Source organism: Lepisma saccharinum, chromosome 24 (genome assembly GCF_977018435.1).
Source record: "Lepisma saccharinum chromosome 24, izLepSacc3.1, whole genome shotgun sequence".
NCBI classification, from domain to species: domain Eukaryota; kingdom Metazoa; phylum Arthropoda; class Insecta; order Zygentoma; family Lepismatidae; genus Lepisma; species Lepisma saccharinum.
In genome coordinates this window covers 37394976-37415435 of record NC_139252.1, presented here as the reverse complement: position 1 = coordinate 37415435, position 20460 = coordinate 37394976, and the positions used below count along the sequence as shown (strand labels likewise).

Here is a 20460-nt window from a genome sequence, read left to right as displayed (position 1 = left end):
TTTATACCTGTTTCCCCAGTTATCAATTATCTTGATGCAGTAATGTTCATTTTTCCAGTTGTAATAAAATTTTCAAAATTTCTGAAAATGTTACGATTAATTTTTAATATACTGATGAACATTGTATAATTGTTATCCTTCCAGAACAAGTCGCTGGAAGTTACAAGAGAGGCATTTGGCGAATTATGGAAGGAATATTTCTCATCCGAAGATCCAAACGCCCCTGGAAATTGTATCTTCGGAAAGACATCATTTGAATAACCTACCTCTGGGCAATAAGTCTTCTGACAAGAAACTTTGTTACATTTGTCGCAGCGTAGGAAAAAATATATTAAATTCTCTTTAGCCTTTGGGAATCTGTCATGGAAAATGCTGTCGGAAATAGTAATCAATAATGCAAAGTTGCTGAGATTTCTAAGGGTAATACTGGGATAATTGCTACGATATTGTACTAGCTTGAATGGTAAATAAGCACAAGGAATTTTTAAGAATAGTTAAGTATCTATTAAGTCGCTATATTGCAAGACAGATTATATAGGAAGGAATAGCAATATTCATATTTTTAGCTGAGTCTAGAATTTGAGAGAAAATTATCAAGTTGACCAAAATATTAAAGAGTTTAAATTTTCGCTTCGATATTTACATGAAATATTAAATATAAGAGAATTATTACCTGTTAATGTATATTATATAACATATAATATTAAAAGTTGTAAATATAAGCTTTGTGTGCAACTTTCGTTTATTCTTCATTCTGTTTAATCTCTTAAATATTACGCATTTATTTGCATATTTGATTTAATATAATATGTATGAAGATCATTACTGTCTCAGATAAATGCACAATGTATAAATTTCAAAATAAAACAAGCAGAAAAAAATCAATGCAAAATCAAAAATATTTACTATTACTCCTTCACACAAATACTTCAAAGCTATATTGTGTTGGGAAATATGAGTGTCCTTCAGCCTAGAAAATTAAAGAATAATTTACAGCTATTCATAAGGATTTTTGTTCAAAAAATAATTAATATAACAGCCATATATTTGCAATGTTTGTATTTTCATTCTTCTATTAGAACATCTTTACTGCAAATATCAAATCAAAATATATTCACAGAGATACTGTTGATAATTATAATTATTAAATATTACCTTATAAATATATAGCATGAACGATTTTTTTAAAAATTAAATTCCTCCCTATAAAATCTTAATTTTTGTAATTCTATTGCCAAAATATAAGTTTTTTGACCTTCCAATCACGTTTGTTGTTTATAGAAATTCTGGTAATGTATTATTTCCATTTTTCATGTTTTTCGTGTATACAGTGCACAATTATTTCTGTTATACCATTTTCAGACAAACCGTATTTAACATCTTGAATTTTAGAGCAGCAGATTACGAACAATATGCTTTCTTTTCACGTGAACGAAATGAACTATTTCCAATATTACATCTCTACACTACAATTTAAATTTACAATAACATAATATTTAAACTCTTACACTGTAATAGTCTATGTAAAATGTATATATAGAGCATTCAGTATTATAACATTATGATAAAATAAGATTATGATAAGTAAATGTCACTAATATTGTTAATAAATAAATTCATGTTGTGCACACTACGCTAGCTACAATATATTAAAAAATACTAGAGGTATTAGAAAACAAATTAAATTCAATATTAAGACATGGCAAAGCATCCAATCTTTCTACACATATGTAGAAATGGGTTCAATTGTTCTTAACAATAAGATTATTTACCGCACAAAAATCCTACTGCAATGATACAAAATAGGACTTAATTTTAGTTATGAAGATTACTATTATTTGTATTTTGATTGGTTGATATTTTTTCTTTACATAATGTCACAAATGTGAATAACACTATCGTTATGTAATTTCATTGGTGTTTGTGAATTAATATATATTGGGTATATCATAATGTATTCGTTTCATCAAATTATTAATAAAAATTCTGAAGTTCATTGGAATGTTATGTAAATTAGATGTTTTGTGTATATGTTTTAATTGTTATTAGTAGACATTATATTTTTAGGTGTTGATTAATAGCTATATTTATTCCCAACATTAGTTGTAAGTCCAATTTTTTTATACTGAAAATGCAGTTGATTATAACTGTAAGACGTGAAACAATATTTAGACGTTTACTTTTTTCTTGTAAATGAAAAATAGCGCTGCGTTATGCTCAAACAATTACATTGCCGACTTTAGATAGCACGTAAGAGCATATCACCTAACAAGCTTCAAACAAAAGACCTGTCCACGATGTAGTTTACCAATGCAACATATCAAAGTATAGTTCATCAAAATCAAAAGCATATCTAGTGTATTGGGGATACGCTGTATCTGCAGTCCCAACAACCACTAATACATTTACCACAATTTTCAGCATTGTTAAAAAATACCAGATTAAGGAACCAAACGTTTGGTAGAGAATTGATAGTTATTGCACAAAAGTGCAACAAGTAGCCATCCTAATGACATATACAATTTTGTATAACATAGAGAAACTTTAGGATTTTTTCTTCAAGCTGTTTGAAGGTGCTGATATAGAGTAAAATTGTCTTCTAATTTTTAATTTTTGTATCGTAGAAAAAAAGGAAAGGCAATGTTACATTGTATATCCAAGGTTTTGATATGATTGGTTATCACGGATTGTTCACATTTCAATGTATAATTTTTGTATTCTATTTAGTTATGGTCTTCATTTCAGTTGTAGGAAATTGTTAATTAATATATTATTAAATGTTATAACGTAAGACAAACTTTTCAGTATTGGACATGTACACTGCTGTGCTTGTATTACACATTTCGCAGCGAAGTGTTCTGATATTATCTGTATTAACTGTTGTAAAGAAAATGAAATAAATGATATAATTAGTAGTTTTCGAATTGGCTCTTAATTGTGCTATAACTAGGATTTGGGAATTGATGAAAAGTGATTTTTTTTCTTCGGGGTATATACGACGATGCCAAATATACTAATAGTTTCCCTATAGTTACAACCAGTAAAAATTGTTCCCATTTTTTGACTTTGTTTGGTTACTGGTTATTTCTTGTACTTCGGTTGTTTATATTGCATTCTTCAGTAGTTTGGTGTGTTTCTATTACACATTCATAATTTTAAAATATTTTCTTATGCGTTTTACCCATTATTGTCTTATTTGATTCCAATATTCATACAGCATCTAATTCGAGAGAGCCTGTTACAAATAGCTTGTTACTACAAAACACAAGAACAAGAGAATTAGAACAAAATGGAGAGAGAGAACACAGTCCCTACGGATCCACCTCTGCATTTTTTTATATACATATAAAATATTTATTGGTTGTGGACAAAATCCATGCACCAGTTAACAATTTATCAACTGGTAATATATACATATATGCACATAATATTTACTCACAATTATTCCTTTCATAATAAATAGTTACCAAATTTCATTACACTATTACAGAATTATATTCGACTTATTAAGATATTTTGTAAGAATATAGATTACCTAGGATGAAGGTGAAGTCAGTAAATAAGGCAGTGTCAGTGGCGCTTGATGTCCACTCCTGTACAATTCCTGTAAAAATGGTTCTCTGTAAGTTTCATAAACTTTGCATTGAAATATAATGTGGTTCGGAGTTGCAGTATATTCATTGCACAAACAAATTGGTGAAGTCACTATTTTTTTCTTGTAAAGGTGAGCTGCGGCGATAGTGTGATTTAACCTGCAGCGCATTATAGTTGTGAGGGAACTCCGGGAGAGTTGAATCTGTTGAAACCAACATTCCTTTGGAATTCTTTCTTGTATAGAATAGTAGGCCTCAGGGGGTGCTCGTTGCTATGTGAAGTACGTATGCATTACGTCATCTGGGAGGATCGGGTTTGACGGTGCTCGTTGCTATGTGCAGTAAGTTTGGAGCGGGGTACATTTAGCTACTAACACGTCGCAAAAATCGGAACAAGCAGGTTGTTGATTTTGTAGCGTTCGATTTATTTTTATTGTATTTTTGTACTTGTAGACTGCAATCATGTCTAATTGTGCTGTAGCAAGCTATGAAAACTATAACCAGAAAACTAAAGGAAATGACATAAAATATCATAGATTTCCAGTCGATAATTGGGTAAGTAGACAATGGATTCATGCTTGTAGACGAAATGTAAAAAATGCAAGTGTGCAGTGCCAATTATTGTGAAGAAGACTATGTGCGAGATCTAAAAGCAGAATTTCTGTATTTTCCACCAAAGAACGTGCTGAAGCCAACTGCAGTGCCATCGCTAAAATTACATCCAATTACTTTAGTACCAAATAATTGAGGAAATGGTGTAGTTCTCCTAAACACTTATCTTCACAATATGCTTCGCTTGTAGGACGTGCTGATAAGGTTTGCAGAGCTGTACGCTACGAAAGACACGCAATAAGGAAACGTGCCCTAAACAGGCTAAAGACTATGCTGCCAAAAAAGTGAAAAATATATAGACATTGGTATATACACAAACTGCAAGCAATGTTTCGTTGTTGGAAAACATATTCGATCTATTACAAAGGAGAAATACACATCTGCATAATGAAGCAAATAAATTAAAGATTACAAACAACCTCTTTCAACCGCTTTAATCAAATAAAAAAGTTCAAAATCTAGAACGTAACCTAACCGACAGTACTACAAGAGAAGTCATCAATATTTTGAAAATGTGTTCAACTAGTGCGAAGGACGTAGTGAGCCTAACTGATTTGTTAAGTACATTTTATGTAAGTCGGATTTATAATTATTAACAATTTCATTTAACACAGACCGATGTTGATTGTGATTTGTATGTTCACATTATTGTGAAAAACGTTGTCGGAAATGGGCATTTCGAAGATCGTGTACTAACTTTCACGCTATTTGAAATGAACTTCACTTAGTACATCTTCAATTCGAGTTACATATGCACGATGGTAAATATTGCATAAGTGAATATTACACCCATCATTAAAATGTTTGCAACTTTGTTCAATTTTGGTATTTCACAAATATATTGTGAATAATTTTGTACCCTTGTACTCAATATAAACCAATGGATGTTACATTATTTCTTTGTAGTACATTTCTGTCAAAAAGAGCAAGATCTAAGATTAGTGTAATGCAAGTTACTTCGTTAATGTACAAATGTGTGTCGCATATCAGCCTTGGAGTATATTTTCCGGTTTTACAACTCAGACACACATGGAAATTGAAATGGAAAATCTGCGGACAAAGTCCTTTAACGAATAATGATTCGTACAGGTGCACGGTCAATCATTGTGAGTTCATGTAACTTTTCTCCTTTATTGTTTAATTAAATTAAGATATTTTCATCGATATTCTCAAAGCGTTTCATTTACCGTGTGATCAAAAATCTATTTCTATAGACGTATAGACGTGAATTAGTAGGTTAAGACATTCAAGTTTGATGTTCCTAGTACTCATCAAGTATTTCGAGTAGGTTAACTTAGTTAAATTAGTACTTGTACACTTCGACTCATCTTCTGCACGCGTTTGTATGTAAAGTTCTTAATACGAAAAAATACTTTTTAGAACTATGACAACGATAACTTGCAGCCAAATTTGAACCAGAGAAATTAAAAATATCTGCAAATTACGAACTGGAATTGCGTTTTCAAAGTCTGAAACTACTATCTTACACACTATTTCATCATTCTTCCTCCACATAAAACTTTTCAAAAAAATTTTCCTTGTGGAACTTTGATCCGTACGAAAATTATTGTACAGTAAATAAATATATGAAGAAGGTTGGGAATTCTTTCGAATTTAGAGTAAGTATCAAATGCAGAGTAAAATTTTATCTAGATTGTATATTGCTTCTTTCATTTGATAACTTCAAAAATAAAGTTACATTATGGTGAATGGTAAAGATTGGATTTTAAGTATATCAGTATTATTTTAATACTTTCTAATGTTATGTAAAATTTGAAATGTTCCTGGAAATGATTGCAACGTTCTGAATAAATAAGAAGTAACTATTCAGTCGGAAAACTAAATATTAGGCTTTTATACTGCGTTGTGTTAAATGTTGTAAATAGATTATACCGGACTACTATCGGATTAAAAATTACTGATATTCAAGTTTGGACTCCAATTAAAAGTTAATCAGTAGAATCACATAAAAACGAGTTACATTAAAATTCAGCTTATTCAATTCTGTGTCAATCTATAGTTACCAATTTTTTTTTATTATGCCTTCTATTTTTATCGTCGTGAGAACAAAATAGGATTTTTTTTAGTTTGGCAAACTATCGCTCTCTTTGAGATTCTATAAATAAAGAACAGGTGTGTTTTAATTTGTAGATTATATATTATATAATTTATTTATTATCCAAACTCTAATATCCATAATTTATAATCGGATAGTACTCCTGTGACGTTCTGTGAGGCCCGTAGTACCTCGGAGGCCTCTGTCGATCTCCTTGGCGTAGTGGTTAGCACATCGCGCTTCGACGCCAGGGGTCCCGGATTCGAATCCAATCGGGTAAGACATTGATTTGTCCTTAATGAGAAAATTGAGAAATTAGTAAATGTGATAGTATATGTGAAAACAAATATTGATTGATTGATTTGCTTCATTTTACTTCGCTTCTTGTGCCACTTTTGGCTAATTAGCGAAGATAGGGATGAGTGATGAAATGATGAATGAACACTCACAAACATCAATGCCCATGCCAGGATTCGAACCCAAACCTCTGGCGTTGAAGTGCGATGTGCTAACCACTACGCCAAGGAGGCCGGCTTGTGGAAACAAAGAAAGAGATCGAAAGGGAGGGGGGACTACCTCTTATCGGTTTTCCTTTCATATTTAAAAAAGACAGAAAAGCAAAAATAAACCAAATCTGTCAATCAATTCTTTCTTTGTAACTCTTTCACTATGCAATTCTTCAACGTTTCTTATTAAAATCATAATACGATTTATGAAATGATGAAATCTGAAATTCTAATGAGAACACGGACAACCTTCTTTGTAATATATCGATCATGTTTCAGAAAAATGAATTTTTACAATACTTTTGCATGTGCAATTTTCCCCTCTTTTAAAAGTAGCATGTTTTAATTATGTTACTAATCATTAAAGGAATACCTCAATACCATCCCGAGGTATGATAATTAATATTTACCCCTTAAAGTAATGAAACACTTTCCCTCTCTGAAACTCGCATAGAAATGATAGCGACCGTTTGCTTCTGCCCAGCCCCGAACGAACATAACCGAAGGGGCACCGAGCATAACCGATCCTCCCACATGACGTCACGCGTTCGTGCATGATCGGCAATTTTCGGATGGCGCTACCTTATAGTATATTAAGTTACCTTGAGTAGGCCTTACCGCATTGAGTGCCAGTATTTGTCCATAAGCTTTGCCAGTCAGTATATAGTATTTTTTTAGTTTGTGATTCCAAAACTACGGACGGAAACTTTATTGGAAGCGGCCGTTGGATTGTTTGATTCGCTGCATATTTTGCCAAAGTATCTGCTATATTGTTCCCTTCTATTAAAGAATGTCCAGGTGTCCAAATAAAGTTGATATCATATCCCAATCTCGTTAATTTCAGTGTGAGTATTCTTATGTTAACAATGTACCATTCCGTATGACATGACCATGATGTAAACTAAAGAATTTAGCACAGAGGCTGAATCGGTTGCAATTATAACTGAATTCAACTTCTTCTCTTGTACATAAAGCAATGCCTGTCGTATTGCGAAAGCTTCTGCAGTGTAAATGGACAGATACGATGGCAAAGGAAAAATTTTGAATTCTGCACAAATATCACAGTAAAATGCTGCTCCTGGTTTTCCAGACGTTGATTTTGAATCATCTGTATATATGTCACATTCACATTGTAATTTTGACTGAATGTAGTCTTGATATATATTATTTGAAATTGTAGGGATTGTCTTCCTGAAAACTCTACTTGGGTAGGCAGGAAAATGAATCCTCATGGGAGATATCATATTAAAGTAGTCTGTCATGAAGCATGGTGAATTAGGTAAACAAATAATATTAGCTTGAAATTTATTAATGTCCATATAAGCATAATATAGTATAGGTAATCTGGATTTATATTTTGCTGTACGTCTGTTGAGCATCAAAGAGTCTAACAGTTGAAGTTTTGGTATGATCGGAGATGTCGTTTTGGCAATTTTCTTAAGTAAAGATTTGCTCGCAAGATATTTAACTCTAAGTTTGTATGGTGGATCTCCCACTTCTACGAAAGTTGCTTGTTTTGGAGTTCCTTCCCAAAGGCCATAAATCCTGCATATACTGCTATATTGGATAGAAGATAGCGTGTTAAAAGCCTAACTTAGATTATCATTGTACATAAAGGAACCATACTCTAGTCTTGAGTTTAGCATCTGTTTATGGACTTGATGTAATAATTTAGGATCAGCACCCCACTTTTTCTTAACTGTCAACATTTTTATTATGTTAAAAATGCAAAATTCACCTTCGTGAGAAACACTGATTTAAGATTTTACCAAGATTTTCTCTGACGTAACAATGAATTTCAGAGTAAACTCCTCTCTTCAGTTCAATTTCTTCACGGAGAGGGGCCTTTTTTAATGCCATCTGCGTGCGTAGTTAGTAGAAAGGATCAAAGGGGAAAATGTAATGTGTAAGGAGCGTTCCTCGAGTATTTTAAATTACGAATTCTCTTTCTTTTGAAGGAAGGCAAGATATTAAATGAAGACATCAAATTCATGCGCTATGTTTAACGTAGTCATTTTTTTTCATTTCTCTTCCAGAACTTCAGAAATTAAAAGTTACCTTAGTGAATTCCGTGATTCGTAAAAAAGTTATTCAGGACACTGATGAAAGGAATTAAAAAGCAGCATGTAGATGATTTACTTTTTAAAGAAAATGAAGGCCTGGACAATGGTAAATTCTTAGCGGACTAAGTTCACTACCATGGCTATGTTCTTGACAAAAAATGTTTATTATTTCTCTGTTTCTTTGTGGTTAATTACGAGGATGATGATGAATGATGATTAGATGAAACTGATAAACATTCACAAAGTAACACCCATACCCAGGACTCGGTACAGGTATTCTTGGTGACGAGGTCGAAAATAGACCACTCAGACCGATTATTATAACACTGACCCATGCAGCATAAATCTCTAAGAGGTATCCATTGGATATCCACATCAAATAACATATATATTATGGATATCCATTGGACATCCATTAGATATCCAGTTAGAGATGTCTAATTCTGGATATCCATTGAACACCCAGAGCTGGATATCTTAAAATCATCCACTTCTGGATATCCAGAAACAGAGCTATATATAATCCAAACATGGATATCTATAATTCATCCAATCAGGATATCCAATACGTTGCCACATCTTGTTCAAAAATGGATATCTAAAACTCATCCAAATCTGGATATCCAGTACGGAGTTACATCTTGTCCACATATCTTCCTTGTATCTATGGTTTTCGTGATGTTTTCGCATGGCATTCAAAATATTGACTTCATTCTTCACTATTCGAACTCCGCCGTGGTGGTGCGTTACGCTAACCACTCTATCAACTAAATCGGCTAAACCTATCTTTTTCACATGATGTACCACCAATGGCGGCGATTGAGTTCTAAAACCTGGGAGCAAGGTGCCAAAACTGTGGGGGAGGCAAAGACAGTATATTCCCTTTGTAGATAAGATTTAACACAGTGCGGGGTCAAATGTGGCGAAACGTTGGGGGGCAACTGCCACCCTCGCACCCCTAATCGCCGTCACTGTAGTACCGCAGTCTCCAATGTTTGTAAGTAAGGGGTGAGAATATTCATATAAAAGTGGTTACATATGCAGCAGAAATAGCAACGGAAAAATGAAAATACTAAAAGGAATTAATTAATTTGCAGAAATTAATCGGTAGTGATCATGTAAAATTAAGAAAATTTATCTCTGTATCTAATATTGAAATAACTTTAGTTTATCAGTAAAGTTCGACACTTTTTTTAGTTGGGAATAGTGTAGTAACCTTCATTTGGTCATTGTGCCGGTGGAACGCAGTCCATGTAGCGGCTGGAAGCACTCCGCTTGCCGGCGAAATCGGATGTGCGTAATCCCTCCACTAAAGCGCATGGATTTATTTTAATTAAAGCATTTCACACTTGCCACTTAAGGTAATGGCATTCTTTGTCATAGATGATGTTGGAAATGTTGTTCTTGTACTGTCGCGCATGTTTCACATCTTGTCAGAATGTTCCCTTAAAAACCACCTCCTCGATACGCCACTGACTCCGGGAAAAGTTCTCCTCGCACTCTTACAGGCAATATATACACACAACACTAAGCACATAAAAATTAACGTATCTTATCTGTACTTACCAAACTGTAAGGCACCTTCATTTGACAAAACGTCTGTCGCTCTGAAAAATCTTGAAAACCTGGAAAAGAAGACAAGAAACTTGAAAAATTATGGGAATTTAATTTATTATCTCCTTAAGTCTAAATCAATCTTAGATGATAGTGGAACAAGAATCATTCACAAGATGTTATGGTAAACTGCAATTGATATGTTATAGTTCCTCTACTGTACTTTTATCGACTTTTCTACCGTCGCGTCGATGAGGATGAATGCAAAGTTCATGAAAGAGACGAAAGAACATGGCCTCACCCATAATTCTAACATACGACAAAGGGACTGGACCTACAGTTTAAAAGTATGATCTCAATCACCGTTCAATGCGCCTCCAGCAAGAGTCAAACTCGAGAACACTCGATTGCAATGCAACAGTGTTACCACGCCTCAAAGGTAGGTCTCACAGGAAAGGTCACGTGTGCTTCTAATATTTTCGCTCTGGCGTCCAAAATAGCTAACTTTCGCCATCGCACTGAGATGGTGACAATATGATGTATCGAGTAATTTAACATGTTTCTGAGGTATTTTCGAGACGGGCCTCTGATTAACAACTTTGTCTATTTTTCTAACTGTCGATCAGATGCACCATCTAGTGTTAGAAATATTTGCTGAAAATTTTCTCCCTCAAGTAGAACTGTTCTGATCCGTGTGTGTGGACATGAAGTGTAATATCAGTATGTTATACACGGTGAGAATTATGCTAACTCAATATCTAGCAATATTACAACAATACTTTGATTTTCATGTGTCTGCCACATTGATAACTGATAAGGGCTGAAGAGCAGATACAAACAAATGAAGAACGAAGGAGTAGTGGGAAATGTTCCAAAGGGTATACTGTGAATGTCATACAAGTAGGGGAAACGAAAATATATTGAAAGGAAATTAATAGAATTGAGAGCACACTAGGTGTAAAACAGAACTGGGTTACAAATAATCTAATATTAACGGCGATCGTAAAATTTACGAAGGGTTGAAGATATTTTCCTATTTTTCGATCATCTGAATTATGAAAGAATTTCTTAACCCTGGAGATATAATGTCAATCTCATCACGGGCCTTAAGTGTAATTGAGTGCGCGGACTGCAATGAAAACACTGCACGTGATTGGTCCGTCAGCTACAACTTAACATCGTACCCAACTGGTCCTTCATCTGAGTGAATTTCTACATTCTCATTCGTTAGAAAAGCCTCATGTTTCAAAAGGAAGATGTTTTATAAGTCTTTTCCTTGACTCATCTCACCCAACAGGTTGGTAGGTGCCGGGGCTTGCCCCGAGTTGATACCTCCCTGGATATGATGCCTGCTCGAGAAAAGATATTAAACAACAAAAGGTTTCATAAGTCGCAAGATTTCTTCTTCATTTCCCATGCTGTCAGAAACAGTACAGCTAGTGGAGTTACTCAAGTGGCGTAATGTTTTGACCACACCTCGTATCTTAACACATATATTTTAATGGTTGAGAAAACACACGAGACAATGGTACATGCATAATAAATAGCTTTCAAATACAAATATCACATTTTCTGATACGACAGATCATTTCCGAGTCTTTGCCAAGAGCGATTTACAAAGTCTAAGATAAGCGCAACTCTGAGGGGGACTTTGGATTGCAAAACTTTGACCCATTCAATTCAGAGAATAAGAACAAAAGAGCAACCGATATTATTGCACGTCACAAACGACGCATGTAGATAAATGACGAAAGCCACTGAAAACAACAAACGCAACTTAAATTGTCCATCAAGGTCGTGAACCGAATTGGACCAATGTAGATGGTAACATTGACACAAAAATATTTTAGAAGCAACTTCAAAAGCAAAATTCATATTGATATCCTACAACAGAGCAATAATGATTGTATTTTATTGAAAATATTTAATTTTAACATCTCCTTCTCTGTCCACAATACATTATATATATATATACAGGGTGTCATTTTAATGGCACCACGGAAACGTGTAGAGAACATCAAAACAAACAACTTTTCTCAGTAACATTTTTCTCGTTGGTGCATCCTTTCGGCGCTACAGTCTTCATAAAAGCCCGTTTTTCCGCCTGAATGCTGGCAACCTCACACATTGCATTTGTGACGTCATATCCCATCGTGAAGCTATGCGTTCCATGGTTGCCAGGAATCCACATATTCTGTGTAAAATGACATAGCTACAATCAGCCGCATTATGTACCGTAAAACAAAACGAGAAAACACGTTATGAAACCTAACACGAAGTAAACAAACGATACGAAAAATGGTAGAAAGGAAATAGAATTCAAGTGGAAGTGGTCATATCGAATTTTGTGTGAGCTTACATGTCAAATAATTGCAAATTTAGTTACCAAGTTGGCATCTACAATTTAGTATCCACTTTGTCCTTCTGATACTAGTTGTCTGTGACACACTGAACAGATGACAAAACAGAAATGAAAGAACTCAAAATTGCAAAGGCAAGCAACACATAGGTTAATATAATGTATATTCAGGGCATTATGAGGCAAGTGGCAAAAATGGTTGAAAATACAGGGATATAAGTAGTAGTAATACAAGCTCTCCGACGACTGTGTTTATCTATGCACCGGATACACGTGTAATAGTTTGTAACTGTGAACAAGGCAGTATATTCGCTACTGATTCATCATTAGATTGTTACTGTGGTTGTACGTGTTTTAGCCGTAATGTAACAACGTGAACCTCTGATACTTCTGTTATCAGCACAAAAGTACCACAAGGCATCTGGACACAAACCTGTAGATATCAGCCTTGCAACGAGATTTGCAAAAATTTGACATGTAGCTGGGCGTAAACAGCCACATGTACGAGGGGGTATCGTAAAGTTTTGACAATCACCATGAAGTTTTTTTAGCTATAAGCGTGAATTTTTGTCAGTAAACTTATTAAACCCTATGTAGCTAATGGTGCAAAAACCAAGTGATTGTGTTTTTCTTTCTTCAGAAATCGCATGAGTTAAGAGGAAAGTGCGAGATGGATAAAATTGATGCCCGAAGTTTGATAAAGTTCCTGCATTTTAAGGGGAATAATGCCCGACAGATCCATGATGAAATTAAAGTTGTCAATGGTGATGATTGCCCATTATATGAGACTATTGCGAGGTGGAAAAGGAATGTCCAAACTGGCCACATGTCACTCACAGACGAGCCAAGAAGTGGGAGACCGTCATGCACAGACGACGCTGTCAATGTGAAGAAAGTGGAGTGTCTTATCCGGGGAATTTCGACGTGCAACCATCCAAACAATAATGAACGAAACGAGGCTTAGTTATGGTAGTGTGTCAAAAATAATTCACGAAGAATTGCACATGACAAAGGTGTCTGCACGCTGGGTTCCAAGCTAGCTGACTCCTTTTCAAAAACACACACGGTGCGAACTTTCGAGGCGGATGTTGACCCTTTTGGAGCAGGATGAAGATGATTTCTTTGGACGTCTGGTAACCATGGACGAATGTTGGGTCTACCAGTACGATCCAGAAACCAAAACCATGAGCAAGGAGGGAAAGCACTCCCATTCCCCCCACCCAAGAAAGCAAAAGGCGCAGAAGTCGGCAGGGAAGGTTATGCTCTCAGTTTTCTGGGATTGTCTCGGGGTCGTATTCACAGACTACCTTGCGAAGGGTTAGACTATCACTGGCGACTACTACTGCACACTTCTGGACAAGTTGTGAGGTGCTCTGAAAGAAAAACGGCGCGGCATGCTCACGAAAGGCGTTCGTCTCCTGGCCGATAATGCACCCGCTCACTCTTTGCAAGGAAAGGCAATGTGGATAGGAAATCTTGCCGCATCCACCCTATTCTCCCGATCTCGCAACAAGTGACTTTTTCTTATTCCCTGAAATGAAAAACCGTTGCGGGGTCGGCGATTTGACACCACAGATGACGTCATTATGGAGGTTGAGCAATGCTTTTCGTCGCAATCCAGGGAGTTCTATAACGAGGGCCTTCGGAAGGTCAAGAAACAATGGGAGAAATGTGTGGCTATGGATGGTTACTATGTACAGAAGTCCTAAGTACCTCAATATAAAACACCAATTCTAGCTCGTTTAGAACAGGGTGATTGTCAAAACTTTACGATACCCCCTCGCAAGCTGCAAGTCCAATAAAATTTATTGTTGTTGATATTTGACATGTAGGCTGAGACAAAATCCGATATTGACACTTCATTTTGATTACATTTTTACCATTTCTCATATCGTTGGTTCACTTCCCCCTTCCCCTGAGATGAATGCTGATCTTCTGGCTGGTAGGCTATGATGTTCGGTAGTGTTGCCCACGAGACGAGACGAGACGAGACGAGACTTTGGTCTGTCCCGTCCCGTCTCGTGTCCCGTCTCGAAGGGTTCTGTCTCGACTCGTCTCGTTCCGTCTCGTTTTGTCCCGTCTCGTCTCGTAAAAGTGATCCGGGATATCATGCCAACAAAAGTCAAAAGTAGCAGAAACACGAAATATTTTTTCCGGAAAGTGGGATAAAGCTCCAAATATTTTACCCATTGCGTGGTGAGAATAAATAAGGTTCGTTATTCATGAGGACATTAATATTAAAAATGCAGTTTGTTGGTCACTGATTGCTAGGTATCTTATGAAATCTACTTTGTGGTTTTTCTCGCTTCATACAACTGTCTATCCATCGTACATTTATACCAAGTTTGTTAGAACCTGTCCCGTTTCCCGCGCTAGCGATCGCTCGACAGTTTTGGTGCCAATGAGAAACGAGAAAAAAGTCGTCTGCTGGGCAGCGAGGAGCGAATGGAAGCCAGAAGAGAGGAACTTACGTAGACGTTGTTGCCACGTTGCGTATTTTAATTTGCTGCCTGGCTTTGGCTTTCCCCAGCACGGAGTTCAGGCGGTCTTCAGCAGCAACACCGCTTGGTTTATGCTAGAAAATTCAGCGATCAGCTACCGCGGGAAGCCGGACAGGTTGTAACAAACACGGTATAATTGAGTGCTCTTTTTCATTACTGCTATACCTTTTGGAAGTCTTGAAATGTTTTCCAATAGACCTTCTTTCTTTCTGAATGTCGAACTTCCGTGCACTATGAAAATGTACATTTTTTCTTTAAATTCTAAGCTTGGCGCTGGGGAGCAACAAAAAAGTTTTTAAATGTGTAGTACGAACACAAAAGACTATTTAAAATTTCAATATTTAGTAAATTACAAATAGAAAGCATTTATTGTTCTTAATATTGTTAAACATCTTCTATGACATAAGTTTCAAAAAGTGTTTCTTTGTGATATTGTGCTGTTTCTTATGCCCAGCTTATGACTTCTTTGTTTTCCATTTAGCCTCTAAGTCCGGTACCACCACCGCTTGATCTAATTTATCCTTCGGCAGGCACGCATCTAGAAATATATGTCGGGGGAGGGTGTCTGAGCCCAGTGTTTCAGAAAAAAATGATAATAATAACACTAACAACAACAATTAAGCAAATGTCTAAATTAATGCATTAATATAATTCATAGGTCTATTCACTTGAATATGTAAATTAATCAATTCTATTATTGTTATTGAATGACATGTTACAAAGATGGTAGAAGAATAGTAATATAACAGCACGAATATTAGCTAATATGTAGCTTACGTGTAGTTAAAATCGTCAAAATCTGCATAAAAACAGTTGTCCTGGCAAGAGAATTAATGTAAAAAAAGGTGATGAATTTAATATTTTCTGAATAACAAAAAAAGATGTTACATCCAGTTGACGAAAAATAAAGTTCCTGATTAATATTTTATGCTCATTATTATAAGTAGTAGCGTACATAAAACTTCATTGATACTGTCATTCAAAGCAGTATGATCCCAATAGAATCCTTGTTTCCTAGTAAGTTCGGCAGGAATATGTAACCCTCGATTATGCTAAACAAATATATTTTTTGTTTAGCTAGAGCAAGGCCCCAGGAGGATGCAAGAAGCCTTTCCTGCAAAAGTGTATGTTTTACGAAGCGAAGAAACGTGACAAAACCACCACGTATGGAAGGCAAACCTGCATTAATTTTATATCGCACGTTTACAGATCCGTGCCTCCTGAAGTTATAAAAATCCCAACTTCAATGATTCTTTTAGACATGCTATAGTTGAAAAAAATATGTTTAGATGCACCCAAAGTGCATCATTATCAGTTTATGCATATAACGTGTTATTGGAATCAACATATTTGTGTAAATTGGGTGCCTCCCCGATGGCGTAGTAATAACGTCGGGGGTCTTGTAATGAAGGGTTCTCGCGTCGATACTCAATGGAGGCACAAAGTGGATCGGATCGCACTTTAAACTGTAGGTCGGTTCGCGATTTAGCCTATTTGCGAATCAAGTGGACTTAAAAAAAAAACTAAAAAAAAATATCAACCTTAAGAATATTAGAATAAACTAATTCACCCGCAGGTAAGTCAAATTTCACATATCCTTCTTCATCCTAGTTCATAGACTTCCTGCAATACTCTTGTGTTGCATCCCACCAGGTGCGAAAAATGTGAAGTTATTATTTCCCTGTACTGTGTTATTTCTTTTCATAACAGTAAGGCTAAATTCTCGTTTTATCTGAACTTTTAAAAAATGTGCAAAATACGTCTCTATCTTTAAACAACCACCCTTCCCCATGTATGTGTAAAATAATCCCAATCTGTCTCAGAAAACCTCTTCCTAAGATCAAATGAAGGAAACAACTCTCAAGTCTCAACAATTATAATTTTTTGCTTAAATTTCCTATAATTTATACAAACAGTAGCACATATCAAGTCCTTTGGTGCAACATTGTGAACAGCTAATGTTACTTTCCTCGTCCTAATAAATTTACTTCCAACCAGTGACGGCGCCAGGGAAATGTGACGGGGGAAGGGGGCGGAAGGGAGCAACAAAATATTGTAAGGGGGCAGTCACATTAAAACGCCCGAAAACACTACACATATATATACTTATATAATAATAATTATTATTATAATTATTATTATATTCATGTATGGTGTTTTGTGTGTGTCTTTTATTTAGAGTGGACGTTTACTGCCTAAATTTACTTCTTGATGACGAGTTTATCTCCATATGATTCATTTTAATAAAGACATTAATTCTTTTTTATTGGTAAGTTGCGTTCTCTCTAGTGGCCTATTTCAGTATTGAAAGACATTCATAATTTTATAATTCATCGTCTTTCTTGAGATGAAACTACTGATATAAATATTTAAGTTATAAGATAATAATACAAATGATGAAAATAATGCTTCTAAGAGTTTAATTTTCTTGCAAAATAAATGTGACGTTGGAAGAAATGAATCTTCTTAAGTATTAGAAACAATGTGAGGCACTTAGTGAAGTGCAATTCTCCTGTAGGAGAATTCTGCTCTATGTGCTTTGGAGAACACATTGCGCACCTTTGGTACGTTCAGGACTTGACATTTCTTCTCAATGGCAAGAACAGCCAAATGAGGCAGTTTGCATCCAGCATCCTGTTTCGAGCAAGCCTTTTCAAAGATTTTAAGGACAACCATCTTCGTAACGCTGCAGAGTTTTGGGCAAAATTTGTGTTTCACCTTTCAGGGAAATGTTATCACAGGATAAAAAAATCAGACAAAGGTTACAGTTATCTCATAATTTGAGAAATATTCTGACCCTGGCAATACTTACTCTTACTCTACCATTCCAACGTATGTCTGTGCTACCCAATTACAGGCACCTATGGAGTTCGTTGGAAGAAGTTCTTCGATTTTGATATGTACGAGAAAGAGCAAACCTGCATCTAATAATATAAGAGTGGAAAATCCTAATAAGCGTTCTTTTACCTGCCCGCGATATGTTTTGAAGCGAATTTTAAGTGTAATTTGCATTTTAAGGTTCACGTTCAATACATTTCCAAATAATATCCCTTCATTAACTTCAAGAATATCGAAGAAATTCCCTTTGTTAAGGTTTCCTCAGACTCATCATCTCGAAATTCAAGTCCCTGAATAGTAAGAAACCGCGATGAATCCACAACAACTGACATGTAGTGTCTGGTTTTTCTCCGATCATCTTTGGACCTGGGTTCGATACCCAGTGGAGGCACTTTAAACTATAAGTCCAGTCCAGATTAGTCTTACTGTGCATAAAGTGGACTTCAAACGCCAAATCAACCAACCAACCAAATCTTGAATCAACTTTGAATGTCTTTTAATAATTAGCGTTGTCACTAACGACCACGATTAGAATAATTTGCCCGTACTACAGATGATGTCTTGTGGTCCTGAAAATATTCATGATGTTTTAAAATCATCCACATTCAATACTTTTTCCCAGTTCTTAAGACAGGTTAAAACTTAGGTTAATCTCGGCTATTACAGGACATAAATGAATGAGAAATCACCTATGTCCAGGTCGGCGCTCGAATCTTTGACGAAGCAAATTAATATTTGTTAATCACGTTGGTATTATAAGCAGAAAAGTGATATCATGCAGAATACACCACTTTGAAAAGGTGAAAATCGTCATACTCTTATAAATGAACTCTCTTATTATTCGATATTTAATTAACTTCAGTTGGAGGGCCCGGGGGGGCGAAGTGTCCGACATGGGGCGTCCCCCTGCCTCCTCTGGCGTCGTCACTGCTTCCAACCCTCTAATAACTTCGCTGCTGATAGCCTCACCTTCGAAATGGAAGCTTGTGTGTCGGCGATTAATACAAATAACTTGTGTTCACTGTCCCTCTTTCATTCAAAGTCTGCCGTTTTCCTTGTCAGCTTTTCCTGCAAAACTTCCTGTCAGCAAGCAAACCAAATTACAGAATTTTTATTGCCCCTCCCTTGCATCAACTTTCATTCCTACTTTAGGCCTTGATTTATGGCACGTACCCGCTACTGCAGTTCAACCTCGCCCTATGTTTGGTGTTTGATCCCTGAAGCAACGGTGTCCATTGTTCAAAGCGAAACCTTTGTCAGTGGGGAACGGCGAAAAATAGTCTCGGAATACACCCTGGTCGTAAACAAGCTCCCGCCACCCTGACATTGCTGTCAGCTTCCCTGTGAAGTTCGATAAAACTACTTTGTGAAATGTGTTTAATAACGAGTGAAAATGTAGACAGTAGATACTACATGTATTTTGCTCATAAACTTGAAGGCTAAATTTACAGAATAAAAAGAACAGCTACAACATTCCTTCATCTGATTTACAGAAAGGCTAATCGGGACTGGACCCACAGTTTAAAGTGGGGTTCAAATCACAATGTGCCTTCACCGGGTATCGAACCCGGGACCCCTTGATTACAAGGCGACGATGCTACCACTGTACCATCGGGGAGTCCCCTCATAGAACAAAGTTTCCTTCTACGACGATTATACAGAACTTAGTGCACTTCCTTCATTTGAAATCTATTCTATATCAGCCTCAGTATTTCGTTATTACAATCCAAGGAATAGTATTCTCCTTAAATAAGAAATAAAGAAATAAAAAAAACATTGGAAATAATCTTCAAACGGACGTAAAAAATCGAATCCAACCACCTGCAGAATGCCTGAGGGAAACAACAAGAATTTTCTCAACAAAGACATATCCGAAATTTCCATAACATTCTAATAATTTCGCAACCCGTGCAAATAATCATGTGGTAAAATCTTGTCGTGGTTCCCTGTAAACACTAAAATCACCAATTTACTTATGTCCTCTATACGAATCTGTGGTCCGTGGGCGCCATTAAAATGACACCCTGTATATATAAGTATATACAGGGTGTTTCCGAGCTGATGATATAAACTTTCAGGGATGATGGAGAAGGGCACATGTATCAATTTGAGATAAGGAACCCTGATATGGAAACGACTTAGTCGAAAGTTATAAGCGAAAATAGGTGTATGAAGATTTAATACGTTTATTACGTGCACAAGTTTCACAAGCTGCTACATTCACAACAGTTGTTCAAAGTAGCGTCCCCCAGCTTCTCTGCATGCATGACATCGTCGCACAAAGTTCTGGCGTACCCGTTGGAACAACCCTGGAGTCGTTGTCACAGGCAGCGAGAATTCTTGCCAGGAGATCCTCTTCAATCTACTACAGGTGTCTC

General features: G+C 35.9%; 1 protein-coding gene across 2 annotated transcripts in view; it reads left to right on the top strand.

The window, feature by feature from the left end:
• The window catches only part of Scp2 (Sarcoplasmic calcium-binding protein 2), a 411658-nt gene extending 408743 nt beyond the window's left edge, over positions 1-2915 (top strand). For both annotated transcript variants that reach the window (XM_083110730.1, XM_083110732.1), the window contains exon 7: positions 145-2915. In XM_083110730.1, coding sequence (XP_082966856.1) covers positions 145-261 — 117 coding nt within the window. In that variant the 3' untranslated portion in view covers positions 262-2915. The remainder of the gene's footprint in view (positions 1-144) is intronic.
• Positions 2916-20460: the final 17545 nt, after the last annotated feature.